Source organism: Pholis gunnellus, assembly GCF_910591455.1.
Source record: "Pholis gunnellus genome assembly, chromosome: 24".
Classification (NCBI taxonomy): domain Eukaryota; kingdom Metazoa; phylum Chordata; class Actinopteri; order Perciformes; family Pholidae; genus Pholis; species Pholis gunnellus.
In genome coordinates, this window is record NC_136551.1 from 3646396 (window position 1) to 3659775 (window position 13380).

The 13380-nt window shown below is 48.7% G+C and overlaps 1 protein-coding gene across 4 annotated transcripts in view; it reads right to left on the reverse strand.

The window, feature by feature from the left end:
* Positions 1–272: 272 nt before the first annotated feature.
* LOC306715315 (histone deacetylase 4-like) overlaps positions 273–13380 on the reverse strand; it is a gene marked incomplete at its 5' end in the record, with an annotated part of 32959 nt that continues 19851 nt past the window's right edge. For 2 of the 4 annotated variants that reach the window (XM_079185634.1, XM_079185632.1), the window contains 20 exons: positions 273–3478; positions 3589–3733; positions 3814–3898; positions 4061–4194; positions 4338–4456; positions 4689–4786; positions 4942–5061; positions 5170–5257; positions 5485–5540; positions 5676–5783; positions 5963–6009; positions 6105–6207; positions 6315–6448; positions 6550–6745; positions 7136–7351; positions 9089–9312; positions 10406–10592; positions 10687–10821; positions 11318–11421; positions 11514–11642. In XM_079185634.1, the coding sequence (XP_079041760.1) occupies positions 3439–3478; positions 3589–3733; positions 3814–3898; positions 4061–4194; positions 4338–4456; positions 4689–4786; positions 4942–5061; positions 5170–5257; positions 5485–5540; positions 5676–5783; positions 5963–6009; positions 6105–6207; positions 6315–6448; positions 6550–6745; positions 7136–7351; positions 9089–9312; positions 10406–10592; positions 10687–10821; positions 11318–11421; positions 11514–11642 (2468 nt within the window). In that variant the 3' untranslated portion in view covers positions 273–3438. Of the gene's footprint in view, positions 3479–3588; positions 3734–3813; positions 3899–4060; positions 4195–4337; positions 4457–4688; positions 4787–4941; positions 5062–5169; positions 5258–5484; positions 5541–5675; positions 5784–5962; positions 6010–6104; positions 6208–6314; positions 6449–6549; positions 6746–7114; positions 7352–9088; positions 9313–10405; positions 10593–10686; positions 10822–11317; positions 11422–11513; positions 11643–13380 lie in introns of all 4 variants that reach the window. The other 2 variants (XM_079185633.1, XM_079185635.1) reach the window with 1 other exon arrangement.

Sequence of the window (13380 nt, forward strand, 5' to 3'; positions counted from 1 at the left end):
AGATATCCTCTAAAACAACGAGGGTTTCTCAGATGAGATAGCTGAAGCAGCTGTCCTGTCTTTCTAAATAAAGTTCAGGAATTCAACCACAACCATTGTTGGCTGTTTGCACTTGGATTTGCTCTCATGGACTTACTCAATAATCATTTCTTCTTTAACCCTCGGAAAGCCTTTATGTGAACAAAAAGAAATCACGCGACTGCAGGTCGGTGTATTTTTCAGAAATATATTTTATAGATGTCAGAGATGAAATGTCCAAAGCGTAGGTCCCAAAGAAAGATAACATTTTTCATCAATAGAGACAAACAACAAACAAGAAAATAACGTTTTTATCCATTTACATGTAAACCAAGAATTGCTCTTGAGCCACAGTGGTTCTATATATATACACACATATATACATATATATATATATACATATATATATATATATATATATATATATATATATATATATATAACTGGCCGAGGTGGGTGTGACAATCAAACGACGATGCCCTAGTTTCCAAACCAATATCCTCCGTTTCTCTACCGTGATCGTGATCTTTGAAAGAGGAACGTTCTTTGGGAGAGTCTTTCTAACTTGTGGATGTCGAGGTTTGGCAGAGCATTGTTTCTCCCTAACACAGCCCGTCCCTGTTGGAAGTGCTATGTTGTGTTCAAATCGAATATTCAGTAAGAACAATATCAAATGATTTACCAGTGGAGTCATTCGGACAAAGTTTCTTGAGTTGTTTTCCCACCACAGAGGAAGAAAGCCGCCCTGCCTGGTGCTCTTGGGAGTTGTCACGGGAGGTTGTGTTTTTTTTATTTTTTGTTTTTTCTCCTCAAAGTCCTCCAGTGTTCTTCTTCTATTGTGCAAATACATTTTTGATACATAGACAAGCAGGCATGCTGACTCACAAACCATGCAAAGAGTTAAAGTTGGCGCGAGCAGACGGCAAAAAAATAAAAATAAAAGTAGTGTTAAAGTAAAAAAAAAAATCACACAAATAAAAAGCCAAATTAAACGAGTAACAAGTGGAATGTTTTGTTAGACATGAAAAAGAACATCTTTCTAAAAATGATACTTGAAACATGATCGTCGTCTTTAATCGGGTGGAACAAAGCAGTCGACAGACGGGGGATCGTTTGAGTGGAGTTCAATGTCAGATCGGTTGAACTGAAGCGGGAGAAGGGAAGAAGCAGACAGCGATGTTACGGACAGTTAAAACATTATAGTGCAACACATGCTCACAAAGAGATTTATAAATGATCGGCTGATGTTTTTTTCCCATCCAAAACCAGTTCCGAGTTCCACTTGACATCCGCGTGCCCTCCTCCTCTTTCCCCGCAGAAGGAAAACTCAGCCAGCTACATGAAACGGCCCCCAAAACCTCTTTTTGGATGCGTGATGTTGTCACAGTCGAAAGGTTAATAAGTGCATTATCACCCGGAGAGGAACAAATGTATCAATTAGGCAACAAAGTGATCAAACGTTTTACTCTGAAGGTGTTCAAAAAGTCAATATGCAGTGGCGCTTGATGACCCCGTTTCACGAGTTAAATACGCTGCTTTTCCTTGAAGTTCGTGGAGTAATATCGCACACCGTACTGTTTCTCGCTCACAATATCATAGCTGTCATTAGTTAGAGTACATTTATAAATTTTCCATATACAAATCTTCTATAAACAGTACATGTTATAAATACACAATTGATGAAAATGCAGGAAGGCCGAGAGAGCCGTAGAAAGAAAGAAAGAAAGAAAGAAAGAGTTGCTCCTTATTTCTGATAAATACAAGAAAGAAAGAACGTTTTTGAAGAAGTGACAGTAGTACTAAGTTGGTGAATGGCAGCCCTATAACTATCCAGAAAACGGATAAAAACACACAACAAAATCTATGGATGAAAAAAAGTTAGAAAAATAATCTTATACAATACAAAATAAACCGTGGACACGCTAACCAAACACATGTTTTGATATTGTAAAATCGACAACTTGATGTGGAAATCATACATTGTAGACACAAACGGGCAACGCTCCAGATTACCGCCCCTCAAAATATATTCAATTCAATATACATGACCGGTGTGGAGCTCACACCAGCAACCAAGGTAGCTGCCAAACCGGCAGACGCATGGGAGGCCGATCGGCACGCGTCAGGAAATGAGGATTAAATCAGTAAACAGTGAACTGGGTACCGGGAGCCTTTTGTGAAAGGGCCAATACGAGAAATGTCTGCGGACTTTGCCGGCTAAGTGGAGTGAAAGTATTACTGTAAAATGCAAACTCATGCTTTGGCTTTTCTTGCTTGGCTTTTCTCTTTTGGATAACATTCAAAAAAAATCTTGCAAAAAAACAAAACCCCCCCCCACCCCGTCTGGTCTCTCCGCTCAAATGCATGCTTCATGTGTTCACAAAGCAATGACTTCAGTTAAAGGGAAGCTACATCAAAGGCTCAGACCTTTTGGACAGTCCCATCCCATTTCCTCGTTTTGAAGGTCTCCATGTTTGCACGTTTTTTTTCCGCTGAAGCCGGCAAATTACCTTTTAACAAAGCGCTTTCCTTTCTTACAGAAAAATAGATCCATCCAAAAGTAAAGTAACTCTTCAAGAGAGGCCGTGAGAGACACAAACGTCGTCGTCGTCACGCTTCCAAGTAAACATGCTGAAAGATTGTTTGCTCGGGATCTCTCCGTCCCGTCTCCTTCCCTCGCTTCCTCGGGGCGAGAGAAATCTTCTTTTTTTTTTTTTTTACTTAAGGCAATCTTTTCCTGAACAATCCTGAAATCCGGCGGACCCCCCTCACCAAGGCACTCCTCTCGCTCGTCGGCCTTCAGGGGAAGGCGAAGGCGACGGTCTCGTCATCAAATCTTTGTAAAGGCCGACTCAAACTTCGGCCGACTCAAAAGTCCACAGTGAACGCATCTTGTAAAATATTGTCTCAGTTGCCGCGATGCCCCTGTCGTCTTCGTAGGGGACGAATAGTCGAAGAAAAAAGAGAAAAGAAACTCCCGAGCTGTGCTTGGCAGCCGGGAGCGCCTGCTGTCCCCGGTGTCCTTGTGGGTCAGAGGGCAGCCGTCAGACCTGATCTCCCCCCACCACAACTCCAAAATACGCTCGCCCTCTCCCCGCTGCCTTGGCCACCGTGGGCCGACGGTGGGGGCTACGAAGACTAACAGAAAAAAATGAGTGTCTCTGAGCGAGTGCCGCCAAGCAGCGCTGTTATGTTTAATTTTTTTTCCAATTCAGTCCTCTGTCTCCTGATTGGCTCCCTACTCTTGAGGCTGAGCCCACCCCCTCTCCCTCGTTTTTTTGTTTTTTTTGGCCGAGGGGCCGCCAATCAATGTGACCGACGTGGTGAGTGGGGTTAGGGGGACTAAATGAAGGGAATCAGTCGAGACTCTTCTCCGGAGAGGTCAAAGGTAACAGTGTGACACCCTCGTGTTTCCCTCGGTTACAGTGGTTCCTCCTCCTCCATGGGTTCCTCCTCTGGCCTGGTGGACACAAACAAAAATGAAATTCAATCTCAAGCTGACGTCTATGCTACACGCAGTAGAAGTGAGGTGAAAGCTTATGAATGTACTCCAGTAAGCGGTGGGTTCACCTTTGATCCATGACGTTGGTGTTGGCCACAGACAGAGAGGCCATGGCGCTGACGGCTTCGGCCTCCTCCGAGTCTCCTCGTTTGGCCTCCAGCAGAGAGAGTCCCAGCAGCGGAGAGCAGCGCTGCACCGAGCGCCAGTACTTACCTGATCGGGAATCAAAGCGCATCGTTGGAAAAGGACACGGGGGATAATATTGTGACAAGATTTGTCAGCGTTGAACTCACTGTGAGTCTCTAAAACTTTCTCCAGAGAGTGAACGGCGTTGGGGTTGGGCCTCTGCTCCAGGACGGCCTTCGGCAGCGGGTCCAGCTGTTTGCAGGAAATGAAAAGTTCATTCATCCCACTCCCAGTTTTTCTAATAAATAAATCTAGCCCTGAAACGTATCAAAAGTTTTTAAAAGCTGACAAACACGCCACACTTTTCCTCCCTCTGATATAACATCCCGTGGGTTGTCTAAGTGACCTACTTACCTCCTGGCCTAGCAGGGCGGCCACGCAGGCCTCAGAGGCGTCGCAGATGGCGGTGAGGTCGTGCCCCCCCTCCAGAGCCAGGACCACCCGGCTTCCAGCGAGGGTCATCAGCTGCCTGGTCAGATAGCCGAAACCTGAGGACAGGTCACAGGCCGCGTGTGAATTTCATTTCAGTTTCGTCGGCTCCAGAAACTCAATTTTCACACTTGGTGTGTTTCGTGAGGTCAACGGCTGCAGCGCGAGATAAGACACATTCTTCAGATAATCTCGTGCTCACATTTGGACGTCAAAGTGTAGCCGCCCAGCGGGGGAGGGTGTCCCTCCACAGCGTCGAAGCCAGAGGAGACCAGCACGATGTCCGGGGCAAACTCGTTGGCGATGGGCATCACCACTGACCTGAGAGCCGGAGGGCGGAGTGTACAGATTATGCAGAATAACTTAACATACTTTAACATTTCATCAACCTTAACCCACCGCAGTCAAATCATGACCCAGCGAGTCATCTCTTATAATCTGTCCATCCATTATCCCACATGAGCTGCTGAACATTAAATGTATCGAGCTGGTTTTCCACATGAAGACTGTGCTGCTGGCCTCTGTGGGACTTGCTGGTATTGTAATCTGGTACCTGAAGGCTGCCAGGTACTCCACATCTCCCATGGGTGGATCGAGGCCTCCGGTGAAGGCCACGTTGACGTTGAACCCGACTCCGGGCCCGCTGCCCACCTGCAGAGAGAAGCCCGTGTGGACAAAGATCAAACACTGTACTTGGTATTAAGACAAGTGTTTATTGAACTACTTTGTCTATTTGTGTCTGTAGATTTCTCCTAAATTCACCAAACGTTAGCGTTAGATAATGCCTCACACACATGCACGCTTACCTCGTCAGGTGCTCCACTTCCAGGGAAGAAGTTGCCGTCGTCGTATCGATGGATGGACAGGTAAAGGACGTTGGGGTCGTCGTAGAACGCCTGCTGGGTGCCGTTGCCGTGATGAACGTCCTGAGGTCAGACAGCACACATGACACGATCACAAACTGTGTACATACAGAGGCAAACGACGTGTCCTCTGTCACGTGACAGACGTGCGGTTTTCTCAGGGAGACTGACCCAGTCCACGATGAGGATCTTGTTGACGCTGAGTCTCTGCTGCAGCAGTTTGGCTGCGATGGCCACGGAGTTAAAGTAGCAGAAACCCCTGAAACAGCAGCAAAGAAATGAACGTTTATTTTCACCGTTTTTAAAAGAGCCTTTTGAACACGTTCTGAGAGGGATATGAAAAATAAATAAAGCGGTCTTGAAACAGCCGGCAGAATAAAGGCGCTCAGTACTTTATGTGCAAATAAACTCAATGGTCTGTTCCAGACGAGCCTGCTCCAACGCTGGTATTTGTGTATGCATAGACGCTGACGGCTGAGGCCTTACATGGGAGTGCTCTCCTCTGCGTGGTGTCCAGGAGGGCGGACCACAGCGAAACCGTTCTGCAGAGACAACACGGGAGAGACGGGAGTCTTGTCAGCCACAGCGGCACGGATCACCACTCGATGTTTCCTCTGTTTATCGAACCACCGCAATGTCGCCAAAAGCACAAAGAGCGGTGCTTTGGGTTAGCTTACCTTCAGCTCTCCGGTGGCCACTTTGAACACCAGCTCCACCACGGAGCCGACGGCGAGGCGAGCCGCGCTGGAGGAGTGGACCTCGTTCCAAATGGTGTCGCTGTCCACCTGCAAACACCACAGACGGGTGTGTTATTCTCACACCGGAGCTACACTTACTCATTACAGTATTTTTAGTCTATTCATCTGAAGTTTTAAATTACAAGGACACTTCTGTACGTTTCATCATTTAGAAAATATGACTGTATAGCAGATTATTCCATTATTATGAGATAACTGTTACTTACCCCCACCCCGCCACACGGTAGACGTACAAACATGGGAGTGACTGAACCTGGTGAACAAGTAATACACATTAAATTAATGACAGTTAGGTACTGGATATTAACAGCTGAGTGTGTGTGTGTGTGTGTGTGTGTGTGAGCTTACAATCAAGTTTCTGTCGGAGAGGGTTGGTCCCGTACAGCAGGACGTGGGCTTCCGAGTGAACCGTCTGCAGCTCCTCCAGAGTGGCCTTCCTCCCACGGATACACTACACACACACACACACACACACACACACAGGGGGATACAACTCTCGTTTACGGTTGACTCCGTCGTGTGATGTTCACTGCGGAGTGGTCTCCTCTTGTAACGTACCTCACACTGCGCTCGGAGTCCCGTCTCCTGCAGCCGAGACCAAATGCTCTGAATGCGGCCCGCGTGCTCCGGGTGGCTGTTGGTGTTTCCACACATACACTGGTGCTTCTGCATGAGAGAGTCGTACACCAGGCCTGGGGGAAACACACACAGAGAGACACATACACTCAAAATACACTCTAAATTATCATCTAATGGAGAAACCTGAAAGAGGTAAATGAAAGGTGTCGCCCACCTGTGGTGAAGCGGGGTTTGACGGGAGGATCGGGGGCCGGGACGCTGATCGGGAAGGACGAGGCCGAGGCCGGAGACGATTGGGCCCTGGACAGGGGGCGGTGTCCGGGGAAGGCGATGGACAGGCCGGCAGCCTCCATGGAGGCCTGATAGTTTCTCAGCTGATGAATCCGCTGCTGCTCCAACAACAGGGCCTGCTGCTCACACACACACACACAGAGGAACATAAATAAAGAAGATGAGTTCTACAGAGCTGCTCAGTGAAAACGTCTTAAATGTAAACGCCTCAGGGGACTACAGGGGAATAAATGCTGCTTCAATGTATTCTATACTGCAAGTGCAACTTATGGCCAAAAGATGGCAGCCAAAACAAATGCTACGGCTCTGATTCTCCCTCAGCGGTTAATCACAGAGGCGTCGTAGGACAAAGAGCCCTAAATAAAGTTATGTGCCGGTTTTCTGTGTGTTTTCACAAAGACAGCTACAATACATCAGTGCCAAGCAGAATCAATTCCCCGAAACCTTCATATCGATTCTCTCAAGCCCACGTTGCTTTGATGTCTCACTTTGAACTCCCCGTCCTCTACCTGTCTGAAGAGCAGCTCCTGCTCCCGCTCCCTGTGCTGCTGATGCTGCTGCAGCGCCTCCTCCTGCAGCTCCTGCGGGTCGGGGGGCTCCTGCTTGATGGTGACCCCCGGCGGCAGAGCTCCTCCGTCCTGGTGCTCCCTCAGCTCCTCCTCCGTCTCCTCCGGGTGGCTCTGGTGCTGGCGGCCCACGGGCGACTCGCTGGGCTTGGTCATCATCTGAAGGCAGCGGGGGGAGGGGGGGAGAAAAGGGAGGATGATGCTCTGATGTGAAATGAATTTCACAATCGAAACAGCAGGATGTGACAAATCCCCTCTCCAACGTGTGAGGCTGCATTCAGACAAACGGGCGCTCTCTCCTCTGAATCAAATTCCTGGCAAATCACTCCTTTCTCTGGAGTATTCTTCTTTTAACAAGCTTAATTTGGATTACTCAGTCAGATCGGTGGCTTGCTCATTTCAAACCCGTCCGCTCTAATTGAATGTGAGCGGCCTCTCTGCCGTCTGTACTCCGGGGCAAAATGTGTCTGGTGGAACAGAGACATTCCGCGCTCCCCGCGGCGCTGCTTTTCATCCACTCACTCTGGGGCCTGCTGTTAACCGAGTAGTGATTCAGTTGTCTATTCATTCACGAGCGCTGACAGGAACCGTTCAGAAGTGCCATTCAAGTACATTGTGTGTGTGTGAGTGTGTGTGTGAGTGAGTGTTTATGATGTGAAGACAAAGAGAGCTGCGAGAAAGAGAAGTGTTTACTGGAAGTCTCCAGAGTGCGCTACAGCTACAGGTGTGTGTGTGTGTGTCCTGGCAGAGAGCTGGTGCAGCATTGACGTCAAAGCATTCCCCCCCCCCCCCCCCCCCCTTCCTTTTCTCCTGTACTGTTCTTGTCTTCTCTGCGTTCAAACAAACCCCGAATCTCCATTTCTCACCTCCTCCCTCGGCTCCTCTTACCCAGAAGCCTCCTCTTCATCGGATCTGTCCATACCGATGACGAGTGCTTGTTCATACATGATGATGTTTAAATCAGATTACAAGCACACTAATGATAAAAGAAAACCTTTATCACCTTTCTGTGAGCGGCACGTTTGCTGCCATATCAACTTTTTTCTCGTTTCTCACACTTAGTTTTATTTATGTGGGTTAAACAAACCAGATATGTTACTCTGTGAGCTGTGGTGATAATGGTAGCTGCCTTCGGACAGAGCCAGGCTAGCTGTTTCCCCCTGTTTTCAGTCTTTGTGCTAAGCTAAGCTAACACCGTGCAGACATCTCCCTCTGGGCAAAAAAGCAAATAAACATATTTCACAAAATGTGGACCTATTCCTTCACTTTTTCGACAAAGAGAGCTCTGTTAACGGATTTGTCTGAGGTATAAGTTTTTGTATCAGAATATGGAAAGAGCCAAAACACAATTATGCCACTTTCCCACCAAAATGTGTACGTATATGGAAGTTTTTTACCATCACCAGGAGACAATTACGCCTTTCTGAGGTTGTTTTTTTTTGCGTGTCTGAAGGGGAGATTTAAATAAAAGGAGGCTGTTATCGAGATGTTTGTGTGAAAAGCTGCCACTGGAGAGCATTGAAACATATGGAGGAAGTGAGAGCAGAGCAGGGGAAGAGGAGGAGGAGGAAGAGGAGGAGGAGGAGGAGGAGGAGGAGAGGAAATCCCTTGTTTCATCCACCCACCTCTCCTCCAGCGAGTACTCTGCTCGAATAGGTAAAGCCGTCCAGAGCGGCGGCTGCTCACTTCCTCCGCGACCATATAAGGGCAGAGGCTTCCGCTCTGTTGCCATGGCAGCACACTGGACGTGGACGCAAACGGTCGCGCGCAGCTTTTACACGTTAACCCGTTAACTGCTCATTTTGTTATCTTTTGGCCAGTTCTACGACAGAAAGTCTTTAACGACGGCGACAGAGAGGAGACGAGAAAGGTAGGGAGGAGATCTCCACCCCTCACCTTGTTCAGGTGGAGCTGCTGCTGCTGAAACTGCTGCTTGTGCTTCTCCAGGAACTGCTGGTGCTGCTGCTGGACCACCAGCTGCTGCAGGGCCAGGGCCTGGGCGTGAGCCTGCGCGGCGCTCCCCTGGGGCAGGGGGGCCGACTGGGTCCGCCCCAGGGGCCGGTGCTGCCGCTGCAGCTTGGCCATGGACGCCGCCGGCGACATGGACAGGCCGCTCACACCTTGGAGACAAAACGGAGGAAGACTTTGGTTACGAGAGGAGGCGAGGACTCATATCGGGGGAGCTTCCTTCATGAGTTTCATGCACTAAGTCGTGGTGGTAGCGTTTTTTTTCATGAGCCATCCGTCTCCCATTGCCGGTGCCTGAGTATTTAGACTGGGTGTCATAATGATGCATGGGCCTCCGTCTGCAAGGCCTAATTTGGCGACTTCCTTGAAGACACGTGACGTGAGGTTTTTGTCGTCTTCTCGAGCCTCATCAGACCACAACGAGTGGTCAGCAGACCTAATTCCTAAAATAAAAAGACAAATATATGATGTGTTCACATGAACACGTGGATTCCTAACTTCGCTCTTCTTGGTGTTGGACCTCAGATTAGTCAGCAGATGTATTTGCGAAAACCAAATAAAAAACGCCATCTGTGCAGCCGTGATTGCTCTCAACAGATGAGTTCATTAACAGTGCATCATCCGGGGTGAGGAGAGTAAGACAAACAGACTCGATGGGGCCCAGGAAATGATCTGAGAGAAGATGACTAAACACCCAGCGTGTTTTCAAATTGTTTCTGAAAGAGCTTTTTTTCTGAAGCTTTTCTTCCCATGGTGCATTTCTTCTTTTTCACGGCTAAAAACATGACTTTCCCTCGTCTGAGCCGAGGAATAAATTACCGGATCTGTTGAAATTCTCTCTCTGCCGAACGTGCGCGGGGGCGTGCGCATGCAGCCTTGTCTGTATACGTTTGCGAGCGCGGATAGGCGCCCATACGTGCGTCATTGCCCATTCACCGCCAGTGCCCCCGCTGAAAATAGCCGCAAAGTGGTAGTCAATGAATGAGCTGATGGGAAAGGGGCGCACAATGCAACCATGTCACCCTCTCATAGCGCACGCTGACATATGAAAGGAGCTCATTAGTCTGAGCTCGTGAATGGTCGTCTGTCAGCGAGAGCGCTGTATTAAAAGAGATGAACACTTTAACTTTTAGTCGGAGTTGTATTTGGTGATTTGCTGTTTTTCAGTTTTAACAAAAACTACCACCACGACTTTTGTGCCTCATCATTCACCGGCTTCAGTAAAGCATCCATTACTACTCCTACCTGTCACCAGGGGGCTCTGTGCCGGGCTCTGCTCCATGAGCACCATGTGTTGGAGCAGCGGACTGTGGGCGCCGTGCCCGCCCGTTCCGGCGTCGGCCAGGTAGGGGGTCAAGTGGCCGCCGGAGAGGAAGGGAGGGCTGAGGGAGAGGGCCGGCTGCAGACCTCCATCCTGCTGTGCCGAAGTCACCTTGAGAAGGAGAGGAGAGGCGAGCACAACCGGTCACAGACAGCACACGCTCGAATCCACAGATAAATAGTCCGCGGCGGTTTTCCCTCCTTACGTTGGACGCAGCGGTGGCCGTGGCGGTGGCGGGCAGCCCCAGGGTGATGTTGGGCAAGGATGGCGAAGTGTAGAGGGACAGCTGGTTAACGGAGCACCGCTCGGCACCGCTGCACAGCCTCTGGGCCAGAGACGCCTGGGAAGCACATTCAAATGATTTATCAGTGTTTGAAACATGAGGAAAGAACAGCACTGGGGGCAAACACAGCAGCAGTGGACATCCACACATGAGGAAAAAGAGCCACGTCTGCACCCGATGTAACAACCGTCACGGCCATCGGCCTCCTCCACACTGCCTGAGTGCCCCTAATGGCTGCCACAAATAGCTTCTTGCCGGCTCCTCGGCTGTCTTCCTCCTCTGCAGACCCATCACCTGAACATCCCTCACTCAGAGCCTTTGTCCACGCCATCGGCTGCGGAGTTTAAATACCAAGCACCTGTAGCCCAGCGCCCACACAAAAGAGCAAAGCCACTCTGAGAGAAAGAAAGGCTGCAGAATGCGAACTGAAGCCGTCTGCCGCTCACGATACAGAACATTTAAAGGTTGTGAAGGTTTGAATAAAGATACCACTCATTCATCGGCCTAAACCTAGGATACCTACTTACTGTGTGTGTGTGTGTGTGTGTGTTACCTCCGTGTTGTTGGAGATGCTGATGCCGTTCTCATTGGGGATGTTGTTGGAGCTGTTATTCGGGGAGCTTGGGCCCGAGCCGGGGGCGCTGCTACACGCAGAGTCTGAAACACACACACACACACATCAAATACAGTCACAAGAAAATGCAGCAGCCTTGAAAAGTTGTGTTTTTATCGCCACGCGTGTCGCTCACCGGCCATGTCGAGCGAGCGCTTCTTGGCGGTGGTGATGGGGCTGTCCCGGCGCCGCAGCAGCGGACTGCTCCTCCGCTCGCTCACCTTCTGCTTCAGCCGGGAGCGCAGCTTCAGGTTGGGCTCCGAGGCTGAGAGAGACCAGACCAGGACGTTACCGCTCGTGCATTCATTCATTCATTCGTTCATAGTCTTAGCGGACAGAAAAGGAGGAAGACATCTGACGATCGTACGCCTCATCTTTGATACCCGCCGTTCCCCACCTCATCAGAATGTATTGCAACATTTTCACAAAATTAATAACTATATTTAACTTCTGAATTCTGGGAGTGTCGCCTAATGATTGTGAACCAGCAGCCCCACCTGTGTCTGATTATCGGCTGTACTCATAACGAGGCGTGTCACTGAAAAGCTGCTGCGTTGTTTGTGTGACTCTCTGTAGAACTCCTGATATCTTTAGTCAATTCACTCTCTTTTCTGTCTCTCTAATGTGCCAATTCAACTGCTAAACTACACGTCGACTGCTAACCTCTATCATCAAAAAGGGTGGGAGAGTTACCTGCGCTACAGTCTCACAGCTGGAGCGACCTTTCCACAGAGCCGCTCTGTTAGGAAAACCCGTTTGCCAGACAAACTGCCACACCATTCCTCCCTCCCATTTAAATTGCTTTCTGAACATGCCAAATTCTGATCCCATTTTCCCAACGCCGCTGCGGCTAAAAAAGCAATTAGCTCCAATTTCGGAGCCGTGTCTGATCGCCTAAAGGCCCGTTGGTCTTTTGTGAACGCTGTCACAGAGTTGTGAATGGAGACAGGGAGAAGGGAACGGCATGTCACCTTGGCTGCAGCAACGGAGGCTAATGCTCTGTTTACTCTGCCCTGCCAATCAGCAGCCTCGGGTAATTTCACTATTCATTATCCAATTTTTAAATCGTCAAAGGGGAGCTGAATCCATCTGCGGTACACCGCCAGCCCTGATTATGACATAACGTACTGAAACGCTTCTTCACCTGCAGCAAACGTCCCTGACAAAAGCCATTTTGGGGAACAGTCGTCCAGACGCTTGTTCCCGTTCACAGCGTCGGCTCAAAATAAACGTGCGGAAGTTAAGTGTGAAGGTACGAGAGCGAGAGCTCGGCCCAGATGGAGTCAAACCAATTCAAGTTTGTGGAGCCAATTTACTGCAATGAGCATTTCTGAGGCTCTCTGAAGTCGATCTTCAGATCTGAGGGAATAATGAAAATGAAAAGTTTTGTGCAAAAGTACATTACAAGGGCCACAGAGATCTAGGTCATCGTGGTTTAATGGACGTTTCTGCCATCTGTAAGAACAATGCCATTTAGATTGTGCAAACATCTTTCATAACTTCACTGTGTCTGCAGTTACCGCTGTCTGCTCTTGTGAAATCAAAACATGAAAGCTTCAAGTTTGACATTTTTTATCAATTCCTCTGAGCGGAGAATAAAAGCTGATGTGCGTTTCTTCTCAATTTTCATTCTCGACATGCTTCCTCTGTCTGATGAATTAAAAAACGTGCTAAAGTGCTTTTGTTTGAATGGTTTAAAGAAGTCATACATCGCATGATCAAGATGTGAACATCATAACACGACACTAAAGCTATTCGATTGCATGACTGTAAGTGTGTCTTGAGATCCACCGTTTTCGGTGGATTAATGAACTCATTCCAAGGCGTCTACGTGACTGCATGAATATAATTGGAATAACACGGGGCCTCAACATGACCGTATCACTGGTATGTCTTCATGCAAAATGAGAGGCTTTGTTACAGGCTTTAGGGAGGCCTGAGCACATACGATCACACATGATATCAACGCACAGACGGGGCATTGTCGCCATCTTACAAGCGGG